Below are 19,334 nucleotides of genomic sequence, written 5' to 3'. Positions count from 1 at the left end.
TTTGTGTGATGTTTCTGGTAATTAATTTGGTCTTAACCTGCCCCCTGTTCTTAATCAGTGTCATGTGCTGCTCCAGCACAGGCCCTGCCAGCGGTGAGGTCTGCTTCTGATCCCAAAAGCACCTCACGCTGCCTTGTGCAGTGTGACGTTTACACCAGGCTTGCTTTGGCCGCGTCTCTCCTCCTGTCAGGAGTTGCTTGAAGCGGCAATGAAAGCCAGCGGGAAAACCAGCATCCTAGCAAAAACGGTCAAAGAAAAACTGCTGGGTTTAATTCACCGGCCGCAGGTCTGAGGCTGCTGCCGGGGCTGGGCTCCGGTACCGAACAGCCGTTTTCGGGCCTGGAGGCAGAGGAGAAGCCTCTGGTGACGCCCCGGGCCGGTGCGCAGGCGGCGCTGCCGGTCGGCAAGGGCTGCCTCTCCCGAGGGGCCCTGAGGGCGGCCCTGCGCCCCTGGATCTGAGGCGCTGCCTTTTTCCCTCGCTCTCGTCACGAACCCGACGGCTGACGCTGCCGCCTCCCCCCTGGCGCCGGTGAACACCAGGCCCGCAGCGGCCCCTCCCCGCCCGCCTGTGACGTCACGCCCCCTTCGCGCAGCCGCGCCCCTTCCCGGCTAGAGGGGCGGGGCTTAGAGCGGAAGTGACGCGCTACCGGCGCGCCGCGGGAGGCGCCCACAGAACGGTTTCCTTGTGGCGGGGGTGAGATGGCGGCGCCCGGAGCCCCGGTTACCGTCACCGTCACTTACAGTAAGAGCCGCCCGAGGGCGGGGGACCCACCTCCAGCCGCTGCGGAGCCGAGCGCGGCCCCCGGCGTCTCCTCCGGCGCCCCTTACCCCGAGCTGGCCCTGGTGCCTCGGTCCCCGCCGGGACGGCGCGAGTCGGGCCGCGGCTTCGGGGCGCTGCTTCCGGTCCCCGGGCCGCCCTTCCCTGCCGGCCCCGCTCCCCGCGAACCTCGCCTCGGCCGTTAACGGTAGCCCGGCCGGGCGGGGCGGGCCTGTGGTGCCCCTGGCGCCAGGGGTAAGCAGGAAACGTGCGGGCCGCGGCGCTGGAAGGCGCCCGGCGGCGGCCCGAAGCGTGGGTGTGTGGCTGCCTTTGGCGCCCGAGTGTCCGCGGCTGCAGCTCCGCAAAGCTGCGAGGAGACAGAAGACGCCGGAGCTGCTGCTGCCGCCGCTTGCGCGGGGCTGCGGCTGTCGGCTGGATGGCGGCAGCGTCCCCGGCCTCGCTGGGCCAGCGGCCGGGCCTGCCCCTGTCTCAGGGGGGCACGGCTCACTCTCCGCATAGCCTGGCCTCGGTGCCGGCTGCTGCCGTAAGGTTTCACTGCTCTGCTGGCCGCACCTTCCCACTGTCTCTCTCAAGCTGCAGCACGTAAGCTGATCCCACAGAAGGGAAAAAAAATAGTTTTTTCTGTATCAACAAGATGATCAAACTTGCTGCACAGGGGTAGATCTCCTGTAAGGGTGGTGGTGGGAACAGGTGACAAGGCTGTCCTTGCCAGAGAGCACAGAGCAGAGATCACTTTTGTGGTAGCAATCTTCCTTGAGATGAGATAAATCACTGACGTCAGCACTGTATGTTAAAAGCAGGTACTACCCGATGGGCTCTCATCTTGTTTGTAGAATAAGCTTGAACGTTTGCAGCTAGTGAGATGCAAGATTGCAACAGAATGCTTCGGTATGACAGTTGGGTGCTGACCCGATGAAATGGGTTACTCAAAGGCCAGCTGACACGACTGAGCTTTTTTTCCTCGGGAAGAGAAATAGGAGGAGGGAGAAGAAGGTGGAAGGGATGATGTGGTTAAGTCTGCAAATAAATACAAAAAGTTACTGCAAAGAGGTAAGAATAGCCTGGACTCCACAGTTCTTAAAAATAAGATGGGAAATACCATGGTTAACTTTGATGAAGTGGATCTAGGTGAGGCAGTAGGAGGAATGAGAAGGATAGTAAGGTAGTAAATCAGCAAGGTATTCATCAGCTGATTTTTCTTAACAAAACTTGTTAATTTTTTATGGATTATTTTTTATTTATTGAATAGTAAATTCTGCTCCTGTTCCTGTTGCACTATGTTGGTGATGTTCTTTCCACCTTTAGAGCTTATTGTTTATTTCTGCTTGCTCATTTGTGTTTTCAAACTGTTAAGTTATTTTGTGAAAATGTTTCCTTTATCATCTGGCAGTTTTATTTGAGAGCCTTTGGTGAAGAACTTTGTGGAATAATCTGTTTGAATCTTCATGATTCATGTGCTTGTTGATGCCTTCAGAGAGCTCCATTTGATCTCAGGGGTTTTCATTTGCAAAGATGACAATAACTTAACGATATTAACATATTTATAATTCCAACATCTTGCTCTTTGCCAGCAGTCTTCTTATCTGAGAATGTTTTTGTCTTTCCAGTTGTTTTCTTACCTGGTAATTACTTTGTTGTTAATAAATAGCAAATAGAAGGCATTGTTCATCTTGGACTTCAGCTGTCTGATTTATACCTGTTGCTGTCAGATGCACGTTTAACGTGCACAAATGTTTTTATTAAAGTTTTGCATGCATGAGTGAAAGTGGGGAAAGATGGAAATAAGGGATAAGAAAGAGAATGGTAGTAGACCCACATATATCACTGCACAATCTGCAAGAAATTGAATTGACCTGTTTTTTAAATGTATTTAGGTCTTTTTTAAAAAAGATTTTGGAGTTTTGCACTTGTGTTTACTTTAAATTAGAATTGTCATTTACTGAAGCAAACTGATAAGCTATGATACCAGTTCTAACCCATGAGATATTTTTCATGGTGATTTCACTCTGCTGTGAATTCACAGTAAAACTTTTGGTACAGTCTACCCAAAGAGGTACTCATAATTTGTAATTAAAACTGTTTATATTGCTAGGCAAACTTCAGCTCTTCTCTTCCCCATTTGCTGTGTGTTTGTTTTTTCTCTCAACTGCTGATAGGCACAGCCCTTACACGAAGCAGTTGTATACATCAAAACAACCTTTTGAAATGTATTGAAGTTAGGACCTAAATTTTTTTTTTAATTTTTTTTTTTTCCCCAAACAGATTGGGAAGAAGGTCTGTTTATGGAAAATGCTTGGGGGAGAGTTTGCATAATGTGATTTTGAGCTTAAAACCATTTTGGAATTAAGATATATTGTTGGAGCTTGCAAGTTTTTGAGGCCACAGTGTCACTTGCCATGTGACTCTGGGAGGCTGGAACATTTTAAAATTGATGTTTCTAGCAGTCTTCTTTGTAAAAGATACGTGCACTTCAAAGTAGTGGCATGAGAGTAGTTTTCTTTCTGGTATTTGTTAAGGAGTTCTCTCTTCCTGCAAAGTAAAAAATGCCTGTCTTGATTTCCCTTGCAGCCAATGGTGGCTGATTCCTGTGGGTGCTTTCAGATTGACAGGCCTTAAGTGTGTGGGAGCAGAGAGTTATAGAAAGGGTCTGTTGCAAAGCAGAGATTAATAGACATACTCCTTTTTTCTAAGAACATCCTGCTGTTTGCATGCAAGTAATCTTAGGGAGTCTGAATAGGATGCTCCGTAAGTGGAAGGTGACATGTAGGCTGAGACTTCGCAAAGTGGCTGAGGCTGCATATCAGCAGTAATATGGGGAGAAATAGTTTTTGGACTGTGAGAATTCTGTTAGGTGGGTGGTGGAGGGGAGACAGGGTAGACACTGATTGCTTGCTTCTCATGTATGAGGAGTAGGGAGCAAAGGAAGTGATAAATTGTCTCAGATTCCCCAAGACTCATGCCATTAAAAGTTCCTACAAGTAGGAAATGGAATGCATCAGGAAGGTGTGGGCTTTCATGCTTTAGCTTGTGGGATGTCTGGGCACCATCTGCACTCTGAAAAAAAAGGTGGGGAAGAATACTTAGCAGGAGCATTATGCCAGTAGAATATGCCTGATTGAACTCTTCAGGTTATTAGAATGTAAAACAAAATTTTCAGCTGAGGTAAGTCACTCCAAGAGGAAGGAAATGCAGTAGAATCCTTTGATTGAAAATTATGATTGTACATGAGAATCAGTGATCTGAGAACTTTCTGCATTAATGGAAGTAAATACTAGAAATGGATTCCCTGTAGTATTTTCTAGGTAACAATAAGTATTACTGTTACTCTTTTTTTTGTTAGGTAATGAAAAACACAGTATTCAGGTTGCTTCTCAACAAGAAGATGGTGAACCTACGCTACAAGACATGGCTGTACTTATTGAACAAGTCACTGGGGTTCCAGTTCCTTTTCAGAAACTGATATACAAAGGTAACTTATAAATCTGTCAGTGTTTCTTATAGATGATACCTTTCATCTTAATCACTTTCAGGTGTCCGTGTTTTCAATGTCTTCAAAAAGACATTCTTATGACACTAACTATATTTTAACTGTTTTTTTCCTCTCTCGTTTTCCATTTAGGGAAGTCTCTGAAAGAATTGGAACAACCGTTGTCAGCACTTGGTGTTAAAAATGGTTGCAAAGTCATGTTGATTGGGAAAAGGGTAAGTGTTGCCTTTGGACCTTTGTTTTTTGTTTTTGTTTTGTTTTGTTTTTTAAATCTTAAATTATCGTCATTTCTGTCAGTGATTCAGCTGCTGAACACAGCAACAGGTTACAGCATAAACCTAATCTTGTATACCTACCCACAAAGTTGAGTTCAGTCTCATGTTGTACTGCAAATAACTCTGCCGTTCATACATTTCTGAAATTACATTATTGACTGACTTCTGCCTTACATTATTGACAAAATTCTGCCTAATCTGTTGCGTGTCAATGCTCGTGAACCTTCTGTGCACTGATGACCTTATCTGCTCATCTTATTTTTCTGGTTTAAAAAAAAAAAAACAAACCTGTAGCTACTGAGTCTGCTGGGTTATTTCTAGTGAAATGACTTGTGGCTGGCTTTGTGAAGTAGAGAACAAGGTAATATCTCGTGATAAAAATGCTACCTCTACTTTAAAGATGCTAAGATAACAAAAAAAAAGTTTGCACTTTTCCTTTTTCCCTTCAAATTAGTCTTGTTTAATGTGTTTATTTACATTGCCTCTTTGACTGTATTTATAATTAAGCTTTGGAAGAAGCTTATTTGGTAGGTATTAAAATATGGAAAGAATAACCACTCTGTAGTATGTATTTTAAATCAGCAGAAGCCTTTATGTCTGTATCACCACCGTTGCTGCTTTTTAGCTGCATAGTGTCTCTATTTGTGCCATAGTTGTGAATGTTGTACTTTTGAATACACAGAATAGTCCAGAAGAAGAGGCTGAATTAAAGAAGTTAAAAGATTTGGAGAAGTCAGTGGAGCAAATAGCTAATAAGTTAGAGGAAGTTAATAAAGAGTTCACAAGTATCCAGAAGGTATGCTGGTTTTGTATCATTTTATATCTTTGCAAGACACTTTTGTAGGTATACGTATTTAAAAAAAATACTGTTTAAAGGTTTTGAGTAGCCACTAATAGGCTGCCCTTCCTAACTGTTCAAGGGTCCTGTAAAATTCTTACTGAATTTCAAATGCTATTTATGAATTTGCAAAATAGAGACATGGCACTGTTTGGAAAAAGGTAAATATTGTTGCATATTGGATAAATTATATTCTTTAGATCTGGAGAAACATAAAGAGTTCTCTCAAAGTCCAAAGGAGAATGTCTGTTACTTGTTTAATCTTTTAAGTAAACCTAGCAGATCTTACATTTAGCATTTCAAGGACTGATAGAATATAGATTGAGCTTGGAGTCCCTATCATACTTGAAACTAGAGAAATAGTAAAAGATGTTTTCTGCTTTGGTGGATTGGTGGATTGACAGATTTTCGAAGCTGAGTATTCTGTAGAGTATGGAATAATTTTGTCTTTCCTTCCCTGTTTTTCCTCCTCAGGGATTTTTAGCAAAGGATCTCCAAGCAGAAGCGCTAAAACAGCTGGACAAGAGGATAAAAGGAACTGCAGAGCAGTTCATGAAGATCCTGGAACAGATTGATGCCATTGTAAGTGAATAACCACAGAAGAGGGTCAAATCCCAACAGAAACTTACTGTTAAGAATATATCTTTCTTGTAATTTATTTGATATTTTAAAATACTAACAAATTTATTTTGGCTTTGAAAATTAGTTAATTGGTTTGCTCATTTTTTCTTTAATATCCAGCTCTTGCCCCTGTATGTCTCCAAAAGACTACTTGGCAGCATCTATTTCTAAATGGTGACATTAATGCCTGTGTATGCATCCCCATTCTACAGAAGAGCTTCATTTGGGGCAGCAGCCTGTTAAGACTACATGAAATGGGTATCCTTTACTCAAGTTTTACCCTTTTAGTTTGTCTTGGCAAACTTTCATGTTAAACTTCATGGTAACAGTAAAGGTCTGGAAAAAAAAACAGATACACTTTGTATTCTATATTGCATAAGAACAAGGAGGTCCTGAAGACTGAAGAATTTTCTGGTCAGTCGTGTGTGGACTGACTGCATTTATTTGAGATGCCTGCATATTGAGGACTGGATTATTTCTTTGGAATGTACTGGGGTATATCCAAGTGCTTCACAGTCATTAATGGATCATAACCTTACAGCATATTTCCAGAGTATAATATATATCTTCCTGTATCATGTAGTAGCTGAGAGCTAGGTGAGAATAAGGGGCTTGTGCAGAGATAAATAGAAGATTATGGCAACTAGTGTGTTTCCTTATTCTGTTTCTCTGTCTGCTGGTCATTCTTTGTAAACATCATTATATAATTATGTTGCATATCACGATCATAATATCCTGCTCTGAAGGAAAAATGCTGCTTTTCTGTGGTAGTGATGTCTTTGAGTCTACTCCTTTGCATAGTGACCCTTTATGGGATTGTTTCAAAAAGATTTCATGCAAATACCTATAATTGGTGAACCAGATGTAGTTTAATTGATGGACACTTTGAAAAAGTTCTGCAGCAGACTAAATCATAGAATAATCATTTGAATTGGCCATCATCAAATGGTACACAATATGGATGTGTTCCTAGGAACGGTGGAGAGCTCATTAACTTATTTCTTCCTTTCATATTGTGCACCTTTAATTAGCCTTTGCTGTTTGCTATAGCCAACAGTTCTTGAATACTTTTTTTAAACTGTAATATGCTAAGTATTTTATAGTCTTAAAATTTCTCTTTCCTTTTCTGCCTCATATAGAGGAAAATACTTTGCTGACAGTTCTTAAATGCTGTTGGACATACAGACTTCGTGTAACTGATTCCCTGTTTGAAGTGGCAGATTTACTATGTGTTGTCATGAAAACAGCAATGAGATGGCAATGGTTTCATTTGGATGGGATTAAAGCTTATTTCTGATCCCTTCAATTTCTGATACTAAGTCCTATCAGAAAAAAGTCAGTACTTGTGTGCTGGTGTACAGTTCTGGAACCCAGCAGGCAGCCTTGAAAAACCCTTTTCACTGCTTCCTAATTAATGCAAACTGAGTTTCCCAAGTTTACTTTTGATTCTGGTACTTTTTGCATGGCTTAAACAGAAAGCATGCTATTATCTATCTCCTTATCCAAAGTACCCTAAATAGTACTGGACAAGGGACTTCTAGGTTTAGTACAAGATTTTAGAGGACTTATAACCTGGTGACTTCATGTTTAGATTCAGGAAATAATGGAGTCCCTGTGCCTCAGTTTTGTCTCTTGTGGAAGTGGAGCAGCCAGAGCTAAAACTAATTATAATTAGTATCTTTTAATATTTGTAATAGTTGTTTGTTACTTTGTTGTATAAGAGCCTATGACATTGACGAGCCTCATGTTTTTAAAGCAAGAAATAAGTGAGGGGTTTTATTACCAGTGATTGAAGTTATGTTACACATACCAAAGTCCATATCTATTTGTTTTAATGTACAAAGGCAGCTGTGGTTTTTGTCATGAAAACTGAACTTCTGTGAAACTTCTGTGAAATCTGGCAGATGACATACGTGTAGTTGGGTGGAATCTTTACATAGAATGTAGCTGTTCAGTGTACTGGTATTACACCAGATCAGGTGAACAGGCCACCAGCTTCCTGAGGTATTACTTCACTGTACTGTAGTTGTGTGACGTACAGAGGTAGCAACACAGAATGGTAATGAGGTATGTATATGAACAATAAATGGGTTCCACTGAAGTAAAAAGTGGTAAATAGAAATGCAAAGCAGAAAAGCATAAAGCTTCTAGGAAGTATTTTATCTGTATCTCAGAATTGTTTTAAATAGCATTTAGTATTCTTTTTGTTAGCCAAGTAAAAAGCAAGATCTGACAAATCTCTTGAATGCTATTGACCATATAGATGTGCTATTGATTCAATCAACAGCATGTTAAAAAAAGATAAGGGAAAAAAAAGTGACTGAGTGAGCTGTTTTCTGCTAAGGCAGAAGAATGGATGCATTATAGAAGTGAAACATACAGCAAGCTCAGACTATAAATCTTCCAGTTTGTTTCTTTGGCAGAATTGTTGTGAAAGCTCTTTAAAGTGTCTTGGCTGTCATACATTGTTTGGATCAATCATAAACATCTAGCTTGATACAAAATGAGATTTGTATGGTTATAGAGTTAAGCGTGAGGAATCCTGCATATTGTTTTCTATCTATTCTAGGGGTGTCACCCTCTTACTGTTAGCAGACAAGCTTATTAATTAGAGGAGCTGAGTTTGGAACTAACACTCCTTTTTACTAGACTCCACGTGTTCAACAACTGTGAATTTAAAAGAAGTGATTTAGGAAGTGGAGAAGTAGGACAGTAGTCATACAGTATTGGGGTGGGAGAGAAACAATACACTGTTGTCACTGCCAGAGGTGTGAAAGGAAAGCCTTGAAGGGATGCTTTTGGGTAGAGTAGCTGTAACTTAAACATTTTAACATGAAATGTGTTTAAATAGCTACTGCTTCCACAGCAGGAAGGGTGGAGGGATCTTATGACCATCTTACAAACCTTTGAATGCTGTGACACAGTCAGACGTTCCCATAAGACACAGATCTTTGAAATTTTCTTCAGCAGGAATACAAGTTGAGTCATGTTCAACAGTTGAAGATTTGTGTGTGTGCATCACCAGAAATGCCATTTATTTCAGCAGTTGAAACATTTGGTCCAGGAGTAAAAGTCAAAGTACAGTACTTATTACAAATCTCAGTGAGTAGAACACAGAAAATCCTTGACTTGTTCAGCTGGCATAGTTTTTTAAATAACTGAAAGGCTTTTTCAAGAGAAAAAAAAAGGAAAGCTTTTCTGCGACCAGTAGGAAAATTTATATCCACACTTATGACAGTATGTACTTCTTGTGAGCCTGCTGTAATTTACATGAAGTCTGTCACTGATATTGCAATCTGAGAGATTACTTTTTTCTCATGATGATTTCTTATTAAATGGCAGATTTGTAATCTAGAAAGACAATATTGCAGAGAACAGATTGTTCTAACAACTGAAAAAAAAAAGCTTTCTCTTCTGAAATACCAGTCACTGATTTTATTTACATAAATTCATGACAAAGTCATCTGTCAAATTGCATGTATCAGTATTGATGACATTGATAACATTACTGACTCATAATTATGTTCTGGTGGCTCATCCTCCTTTCTTGAGGATTTTTTTTTTTTTGTTATAATTCCTCTGTAAAACTTACTTAAATTACTGTACTGTTCTGATGAAGCTTTTTTCACTGTCTCCTTGTCCCTGCTATACTTGTCCTCTGGTAAATCAATACCAAATTAACATTTCAAGGATTAAAAGAAAGAAGTATTCTGAAAAAAACATCATTGTGCCTGTAACAAAACATTTCCCAGGCTTCTGGAAAGTTTTGCCACTTAAGATAAGATGAGAACTTATTACTTAAACCTTTGAATTTACCTGGATAAATAAACATTGATAAACATTATATTGATAAACACAAATTTGATAAACATTACTTATTATAATTTCTTAAATCTCTTAGCATGAATCATAAACATAAAACCGGGGCAAAATTTTTCTAAAGCATAAGGAGCATGAAAATACTATCATCCCTCAGCAGAGCGCTTAGTTACCACTTGTGCATTCATAAAACCCATTGACAAATGCTTCCATTTAATAGCTGCCTTTAAAGAAGCTCCTCCGATGTCTACTGAGATGAAAAAGATTCAGTGTCAACATAATGTGCTTACCCAATTTACCAATTTATTTAACAATAAGTTAAAAAAAAGTGAAGGACTGGTAGTCAATAAAAAATAGGCACTAAAATACTACATGTTGTTTTGGATTTTTAAAAGAAACGAAAAAGCTTCTTGTTAGATGGATGGGGTGTCAGCAAAAAATCCTTGTTTGCCACTGATTAGCACTGGTGCCATGTGTAGCAGAGTGATTTTTATTTTTTTTTTAAGCAATTTGGTAACAAACCAAAAATGTTTCTAGCTATTATTGCTAGTGACTGCTAGTGTAGATTGCCTATTTTAAGAATGATGTCCCTTTGGTTCTGATAAGGTAGTCATAAATAATAAATTTGACTAGTATTTGTTGTGTTTATTAACTGACTACACTGCTATAAAGTGGATTCAGGCATCAGGTATTACCTACTGGGGTCTATGGTTTGGGAAATAAGAAATAACCAAGGAGGAGAACAAAGATGTGGTGGTAACACTAAGCTTAAAAATCATTATTGGAAGCATTTCCAAAACAAACGGAACTTGAGCAGAGCTGAAGCTGATGTTCTGTGGCAAAGGGACATGGTTTTATTAGATTAGCTGGGAGAGTGGAAAGAAATCACAAGAGAGTCTCTATTTTGTAAGAAGCAGTACTCAGAAGAGGGGGATGCTGTGTTCGTAGTTAAAAGAGCACTCAAGAACAGAGAGGATCTAGAGGCAGGAAAACACACACGCATGAATTTATTACTGTGTAAGCGGTGATTGGTTTTAAGGATTTCTTGTATAAAGCATGAGTTGTGCATACAAAAGATGAGTCTTCGAGGATGTAATGTGTGTGTGTCTGCAGCACATCTTGTCTGTATCTGCAGGGTGAGAACTCCTGAAGAGATGTGGTTAAGCAACTCTGAATTTGGGGGTTTGAGGTGGGAGGTAGACAGTGGTAACAGGAGGACTCGGGCTCTGTTTCTGAGTGGATGGGGGGAGGATAAAGAACCTGTGCCCAGGAGTTCTACAGAAGTTGCTGGGGTGAAGCCAGGCCTGCATCACTTTGAAAGTTTAAGACCATACAGACCAAGGACTGTGAGACATGAGCAGGGTTTTGTCACAGAGAAAGTGCAATGCACAGAGGAGACCTGCTATAAAAGTAAGAATATACTGTGCAGTAGAAAGCCATATACAAATCCAAACTACTGCTCCACAAGCAATGCTAGCGCCAAAATATAGATTTGGCAAGAGTTTTGCATAAGCACTGCCTAGGCTTAAGCTACTCTTCTTTAATTAAATTTGATTTTAATTAAATATTGAAATGTTATTGTGACTTAAGGTTTATTGCCAGCTTCACCTGTTAAACCCTGAATAGTTGGACAACGTATTCCTGGAGAGGAGACGTAAGCTGACTAAGGTAAAACAGAGACACTCTGAGATTTAATTTAATGTTAAGATTTGTAAACTTTACTAATTTGATTGCAAAACACCTTTTAAGCAGCTTGGTAAGTTAGTACATTGAGGCCTTCCAATTCCATGTCTCTGTCAAGGGGATTACAAGGTGTGATTTTAAAAAAAAAAAAAAAAAGAGCTATGAAGGTGTGTATGAAGGTGTGCAAGCAAACATAGGGGTTTGCATGCACATATGTCATTAAAAAGAGCAGTTTTGAAAAATGTTGTCAAAAATAGAAGTAGTCTGAATGTATTCTCTACACTCAGATTTCAAAGTTTCCTCCAGCTACCAGTATCTGTTTTAGAAACAGACTTTGCGTGGTAAGCCCAGCTGGAGTTCCCTGTCTGCTATTGAAAGTTGACTTAGGCCTATTCTGATGACAGAAAATGGTTTGTTAATTTGCTGTTTCAGATGGGTAGGAATACTTGCATAGGCCAGAATCTCTTTCAGAAAGTACAGCCTGAAATAAGTACCCAGCAAAGGGAGATGGGCAGTGTAACTGAGCTAGTGCATAATTTCATTTTTAATTTTATTATTAAGAGATTCCAAGTCATGGGAAAATTTCAAGGCATAAAAGAATTTCTGTGACAATGAGATAACATCTTCATTTTCTGGTAAGAATCAGCCATTAATAAGTAGGCCTAACTCATCTTTGTTCTTTCAGGCTATTACATATATGGAGTCAAAATAGTACGCCTCAAATACTCTCTTTATGTTAAATGTTTCTTGTCATATTTTGTTAATTTTAAAAAGTGAATTGTGTTGTTGAAAACCAAGGGAAAATTAGGAATGTTTTCTCGTGTGGTTGCAGGGTCCTATGTCTAAGATCCCTTAGAATACTTCATATAACTATAATTTTTTTAAAACTTTTTTTTTCCCTGTGACAACTATAAATACTCTGAAGGCCGCCTTTTTTATTTGTGAACTAGAACTGGTGTTTTAAGAGAATTCACCCATAGCTTTAAACTAACTTCTCAATTGGTTTGCAATGTCTTTGGAGCATTGAGTTTCTGAAAGAAAAGCATGTCATGCAATCTTTTCATAGTGTCCTGTTTATTGGGAGGAGACGTGGGTTTAGCATGCTACAGTGAGCAAGGGCTTATTGCAGTACAAAGTACTAGAAAATACATTTTGTAAAGAGCAAAGTAGCTTCCAAAATGAACAACTTAAAAAAAGCTGTGCTTTGGAAAATGGACATGTGCCACTTGTAAAAAGGAGTTTTCGTTTTAGGCAGACCGTTGTTGAAAATGTAGTAACAGCTTCTGAACCTATCCTGTGCTGTAAATCCAAGGATGTAAGGCGACATTACATAAATGAAGAAAGTGACCAGCGTAGAACAGGCTCCTGTAGGAGGATTTACATTGTGCATGACAGATTCCTGGAGTTAACCTGGTAACTTACTTTCAAAGTTACTTCTCCTCCTCTTTCTCGCAAAGTAAGAGGAGTTGGAAAGGATAGATGGGTGATGGAATGCATCTTAGGACAAACTGAAGAGTGTTTTTGGTATTAAGAGGATTAACATCAATTTAAAAAAAAAAAAAACAAAACAAAAAATCAACCTAACTTAGTTTTTAGATATTTCTGACCCTGTTTGTAAGGTAACACTGCACTGGTTTGCACTGGGAAGGGTATCTCCCTTAATCCACATACTGTCTTGTGCCCCTGATGCTCGTGATCATTTTTCCACCTGAAAGAAATATGTCCAGTTTCTGGTTCTGTTTCAGGAGGTGCAGTCTGACATAAAAACTCTCTGCAAGGGAGATAACCTTTTCTGATCTTGAAGGGAAATGTTAAAGTTTGGTATGAGTTTTATACAGCTTAACAGTGCTGCTGTTTGGGAAAACTGGTACTGGAGCAACAGAAATGGAAGCTGGAACTACAGGAACAGAAGATTCTTTCTCATCTTCCAAAAGCAAACTAAAAAAATAAACCAAAAAAACTGAGCCTAGGAAGAGGTTAGTATAGTAGTAGTTACTCCCACTTCCAATTTTCATACTCTCCTAGGAGACAAGAAGCAGCATTGTGCATTCCTTCTTCCAGCTGAGCATAGAAAGAGTGAGAGGTATTTTAAACCAGAAGTTTATGTAGAAGTAAAATGTAAGAATGTGTCCCAGCTCACTCTGCTGCGTGCCCATTTTCTCCTCACCCACGGTGCTGGGAACGCATGCTAAGCCTGATTATTATTATTTCTTTGTCTGGTATCACTTGTAGTGTGCTAATTACTGCACAAATACTGGAGCAGTGTGATCCCTGAACTTCCCGGGATCTCAGTGATGCCTATAGTTTCACTCCCCCGATGGACTGTTTTTTAGTGTGGAGTCGTGTGTATTTTTAACTCCTATATTAGGTTATGTGTAAGACTCCTGTATTTAAGACCATGTATGTTTGGCTGGACACTAAAAGAAAAGAGCATTATTTTTTTTTAATTGTTATCAAAGATTATGTATCTAAACCTGCCAGTGGGGCTTGCATTTTAGCTGAAACGAAACAAAGGGTAGTATAGGGAAACCTCGATTCTTGATATGCAGTTAGGGAAGAAAATAAAAGGTATACCGGTGAGAAACTCCCAAGATTTTTATGCATTTTCAATAGTGAGAGCATAGTGTTTCTAAGAATGTTCACATAAACTTTGTATGATGATAATCATCTGTTTTACCTGTTTCAAAAAAACATCAAAAACCTGAGCACCGTTCCCCATCAACACCCCAATTTCACACTCCTCCAAAAGGGCAAAGCATATAACATTTGCTAAGATGACATACATGAATTATTGGGTGGTAGGAGTATGGAAAATGATGCGGTTTGGATTAAATTAAAAGCTGTCAGTGTGTAACACTTCACATCTGTTCCCTTCCATGAGTATATTGCAGAGAAGATCAGATGTACAGCTTAAACAGACTGGCAATGCCTGCATTACTGATGATATGTTCTAGTGATGGCGAGTGATTGAGTTAATGTGTTCATAAGAAATGAATCCATCTTAACAGTCTCTGAAGAAATATGCAGTTGAAGCTCAGCAGAACAGTTAACATACGCCACAGTAGACAAAAGCAGTGTATGCAGTTATTGTTGTATGTTACCTAAGGACACGTGGTAAATTTGCTAGCTCAGTTCTTTGTAATCATCATACTGTATCCCAGACTTACTGAATTTATTACTTTTTCTTTCTTACTGAGCAGGCATGGCATTTTCAGGATGTCTGTTAAGATGATTCTTTGATACATTCAGTTTTTGCTGTAAGTTTAATATGTTAATTTCAACATTAAGCTGCATCAACTTGTTTGTTTATTTTACTGCAGAATCTGCCAGAGAATTTCAGTGATTGTAAACTGAAAAAGAAGGGGTTGGTGAAAAGGGTTCAGGTGAGTATTTTTATTTTTTTGTTTTCTATTAATGCTGGGTACTTGTATACCAAGAGTTTGTGAAAATGAGAGCTGTTTAGAGCTTAGATGTTTTTCAGTGTTTGTTCTTACATTGGTGTTTCTTATGACTTCCCTTTAAAAGAGGTATTTAATAGCTTTATAAAACATTAAACAAAAATACAGATTTTCATTGTTCATGCTATCTTCAGATAATGTTTGTAATTTACATTAGTGGTTGGCCTTATGGCTGCCTGGTGATGTAAAGTAATTCTGATAACTTGTGAAGAAAATGGGATTATTCCTCCTTTCCCATATTTCGGTAGGCTTCAGTAATGAATGAGGAGGTCTGGGCACAAAGATGCGGTCAGCTGTAACTCCTGCTGGATCTTGCTAGAGGTGTTCTTTGGAAAATTTAGCCCCTATTGCAACGTACCAACTTTCTATGGAGAGTTTCCAAAGTAAAATCTGTACAGAAGAGCAGCTGTGCTGGGGGTGGGTTCTTTAGTTGCTTACAAATTCCTAGGCATTGTTTCCTTAGTGACCTTGAACTGAAGATTCGTTACTAAATACTGGAATTTGTCCTTCCCTCCTCCCCCAAAAGCCAAACTTCCATAAATGAATGGTAATGCTACTCATATTACTGCTTTTATTTACACTAGCTTCAGTCACAGGTTAGACTCCGGCAAATTATTTGTGAAAGTACCTTGCATTCATATATGGAGTTGAAATGTTTTGTCTTTTACTGTAACGTTATTAAATACTTTCCATAAATGTTTCCCAAATTTTTTAAAATAGCCATCTATTTTAGAGGAAGCCTTATCAAGAAGTACTTCATAGTAGAAATGTTTTTTTGTTATAGCTTTAGGGACAAAGCCCTTTGTTACAGAGGTAAGTTCAGATAATCCAAATTGAAATGAAGATGGTTGCTGGCATAGCTGTGTTATATGGGGCTCTGAACATGTTCTTGATTCCATGTGCCTAACCGAAGCAGCAAACGTTTGTAATGGAGGTATGGCTATAACCCTCATGGCAAGCTTCTAGAGCTCCACTCTTGGGTGAAGTTATTGCAGAAATAAGTGGGGCTTTGTATAAGAACTGCTGTTAAAGCATAAAACAGACTCTGTTGAGCAAAGATGAGAATTATTGTTGTGCTTTTATAGGCACAGTGTTCTGCAACTGTAGGTTATGAACCCTTTGAGGACTGCAGAAGAATCTAAGGGGTTTCAGACCAGAGCGGTCAACAACAATTTGTTTTTCCAGAGCAAGAAAACAATGGTTATTAAACGATGCTTATTACTCTCAAGCATTCATTAAAGCGAGGTGGAGCTATTAACTGCCTTCTGTTGCTGGCAATCCCGTATCTTCCAGAATGGGGAAACAAGATATAAAACACTTGCAGCCAGCAACTGCAATGGTTACCACTTTGACTTTTTCACTCCTCGAGTCCTTACAGAAGTGAGTTGATGCTGGCTCAAGGGATTGGTTGAAGACAGATGATTCAAAACAGTGTGATGGTTGAGAAACATTCACCTGGCACAACATTTTGCTGCTCTAGAGGGAAGGAAGTTTCTTAATGTCATTTTAATGTAAATAACATTAAATATCTGGTTTGACTGTTGAAGTCTAGTGCAGACATAGCAGAACTGAGTGCAAGACATGTATAGATAATGGGAGAGTCTGCTCAGAAACTACAATGTACTCGCATACATTGTAATTGGCCTAAAAGAATTTATTGGCTTAAAGTGCTGGCACATTGTGCTGTGTACAGCACAAGCAAAATGACCAGTGGCTGCTGGCTCTTAGTCACTGTGTGTGGGTTGCGGTACTTGTAAGAAATTGTGGGCAGGTTCTAAGAAAGCTTAAGGTGCTGTGGACTGCCCTTTTTGGAAAGGAGCCTTCTGTCTTTTGAGGCACACCAGCTACTTACAGATAAAGACGGGGGTTCATGTTTTCCTGTAGTCCTGAGAAATAGGAGAGGCCTTGGTTTAATGAAAGCTTGTTTTAGATTTAACTGAGTAGGTTTGTCGCTCCCACCCTCGGCTACAGAAGTATGTGTTTTAGGAGTTTAAAAGTCATGTTCCAAACTGAAGCACTAACTTGTCTGAACCCTTATGATCCTTATTGTTGTTTATGAACTTTGGATCAACTCAAAGTACTTCAGCAGCAGGACTGGTGAGGATGGGCAACCACATTGTTGCCTTATCAGATACCATGCTTCTGTTGGATTTTGGGTAAACAAAATTGTGAATAAACTATTATTAAAACTGAACTGGAAGGTGGTTGTTGAGATGGCTTCTTCAAATTCGTGATGGAAACTGCAGTTTCTGTTTTTAAGAAGCATCTATCATTGCTATAATTGCATCCCCAATAACGTGTTTGTTTCTTATTCTCAGGTTTTTCTTGCCCAGTGTGATACCATTGAAGGAAATATTGGTCAAGAAATGGACAAGCTACAGTCAAAGAATTTGGTACTGGCAGAATGAGGCATTGCCCTATGTAATTAGGAAACATAATTGCTCTATGAGCAAGAAGAAAAGTTTGCTCTTTGTTTTGGAGCACGTATTCAGCTTTTTTTTTTTTTTTTTTTTTTAAGCCCAGTCTGTTAGACTGGTACTACTCAATCATTTCTTGCTGGTTGTCTTGTTTGCCGCTTGGTTAGACCTATTATTTTGAAAAGAAAATCCTTCCTGAAGAATTACAGAAGTAATCTTTGTGGTGAATTGTTATGTATCTTATGGACGAATGTTTAGTTAACTAAGTTACAAAGTTTGCAGTGATGGGCAATTTTGTCTGTTATGTCTTTGAATTTATTTACAGCTCAAATCAAAGAAGGTCTATAATCGTACAAGTGCCATACGTTGCAATTGTAGGACTTCAGCTTGACTGAAAAAGGCAAACTGAGATGACATCTGGGAAAGTCGAACATTGTAGTAGACAGTTCAGAGCAATAAAAAAACCCTACGCATTTGTATCTACTTAATGTTTGTATGCATTTATAAATATAAGAAAGCTTGACTATAAGGGAGTCGTACCTAATTTTAGCCTTAAATTGTCATAATAAATGGCATGTACTGTAACATGTATGGTACTTAATTTTGAGTGGTGCTTTAAGTTGTTACTGAGCTCCTTGATACAGATATATGTTTTTTACATAGATTTCTGATGTACTGTGGTTTTTATAGATTATTCTTATTTTTATTGTTTGTGTTCCATCTTCAGTTATGGTGGGAAGTGAAATGAGATTACTCATGCTGCTCATATACCAAGGGTTCAGTTCGAGCAAGCTATAACTAAGGAGCTATTTTGAAAGGTTTTTTTTTATACTTTTTTTCTGATTTCACTGAATTCATGATGCTGTATTTAATGGAAGATTGCAGTGATTATTTCTAGTCTTTTAAGGTAATCAGTGAATTTTTATAAGACGTTACAAAGTGACACAACTTTATTTTAGCAATGCCATGTGACTGAGGATTATGACTGATTCTCGCAGTCAGATACATGCCATGCTTAGCCTTCTCTGTTAGGTGAAAAATAAGCTTTTGCAGGGAGGTAGTAACAGTCAGCAAGTGCAGCCAACTTTGCAGTTGTTGGTCAGAGCCTGTAGCTAACGTACCTATAGGGGGAGTTGCTTTTTCACTGATGCTTCTGGTTGGTCGGTCAGTCATATACACAGTGGCTGGTGAAGTATTGACTGGTAAGGAGTCTGTTTCTGTGGGGAAAGAAAAGCTCTTTCATCTCAAATGAGTCAGACTGAGGATGTTTAGAAATGGCCCTTAGGTAGTGAGTCTTTATCCAAATGTGACTGTTTTAAGATTAGCTGTCCTTTCAAGATAAAAATAGGAAATGTGTGTTAAAAAAAAAAAAAGTTAATAAGTTATAAACCTTAAATAATACCTAAAGTATTATTATTGAAGTATTATCTTTGATGTTTGTAATAGGAGGAGCATTTCTTTAGTGAAAAATGCCATTGGACAAATGAAGTGATAGCCCTGCATTAGAAAGGGTCACTTTTACTCTAAAAATGCCTTCTGACCATACCAAGATTGGAGTTGCCATATATTTTACTGTTAACAAATTTCTTCAAGGTTGTATTTTTTCCATATGTAACTCTCTTCTTAGCATCTGTGGAGGATTTTGAAGTCTAAACTCCTAGGAAGCTTGTCTGTCATGTTAGGAAATGTTTGGTAGGACTGTGGATATTTTTTCCTAGGCTACTAATCTGGTCATGCTGCATTTTCCCAGCACTTTAAGGTTAGGAGGAAGAAGAGTTGGTTGCAGCCGTTTTTGTGAAGCCCTACCTAGCTTGGTGCTGCTTCTGGATCAGATTCAGCTGACTCTTAAACCGCCAGCAACACTCTTGCCTAATTCAGGGGATGCAAAATTAGCCACTTTCCTGTGATGGAAAGGATCCTCACCCTCTTAAATGTAAGTCCTCTAATGCATTGAACTT

General features: G+C 39.2%; 1 protein-coding gene across 6 annotated transcripts; it reads left to right on the top strand.

Moving 5' to 3' along the window:
- The first annotated feature begins 627 nt into the window (after positions 1–627).
- BAG1 (BAG cochaperone 1) lies at positions 628–18,040 on the top strand. 6 transcript variants are annotated; one of them, XR_012774393.1, is made up of 8 exons: positions 628–742; positions 4,119–4,247; positions 4,398–4,480; positions 5,223–5,336; positions 5,853–5,960; positions 14,822–14,884; positions 16,045–16,159; positions 17,278–18,040. XR_012774393.1 is itself a non-coding variant. In XM_075494156.1 (7 exons), exons 1-7 carry the CDS (start codon positions 700–702, stop codon positions 17,365–17,367), a joined length of 630 nt encoding a protein of 209 aa, XP_075350271.1. In that variant the 5' UTR covers positions 628–699; the 3' UTR covers positions 17,368–18,040. The 6 variants fall into 6 exon arrangements, 2 of the variants coding, with proteins under 2 accessions (XP_075350271.1, XP_075350273.1); XR_012774396.1 differs by lacking the exon at positions 16,045–16,159 and adding an exon at positions 11,409–11,486 and having other exon boundaries at positions 17,278–17,350; XR_012774394.1 differs by lacking the exons at positions 16,045–16,159; positions 17,278–18,040 and adding exons at positions 6,120–6,257; positions 11,421–11,486.
- Positions 18,041–19,334: the final 1,294 nt, after the last annotated feature.

Source organism: Mycteria americana, chromosome 2, assembly GCF_035582795.1.
Source record: "Mycteria americana isolate JAX WOST 10 ecotype Jacksonville Zoo and Gardens chromosome 2, USCA_MyAme_1.0, whole genome shotgun sequence".
Classification (NCBI taxonomy): domain Eukaryota; kingdom Metazoa; phylum Chordata; class Aves; order Ciconiiformes; family Ciconiidae; genus Mycteria; species Mycteria americana.
This window is presented reverse-complemented; position numbering and strand designations above follow the sequence as displayed.

Excerpts from the sequence above, each read along its gene's own strand:
- BAG1 (XM_075494156.1), top strand. The coding sequence starts at position 700 with ATGGCGGCGCCCGGAGCCCCGGTTACCGTCACCGTCACTTACA. Across the intron at positions 743-4,118 it reads TACCGTCACCGTCACTTACA|GTAATGAAAAACACAGTATT; the intron begins GTAAGAGCCGCC and ends TTTTTTTGTTAG. Across the intron at positions 4,481-5,222 it reads TCATGTTGATTGGGAAAAGG|AATAGTCCAGAAGAAGAGGC; the intron begins GTAAGTGTTGCC and ends TTGAATACACAG.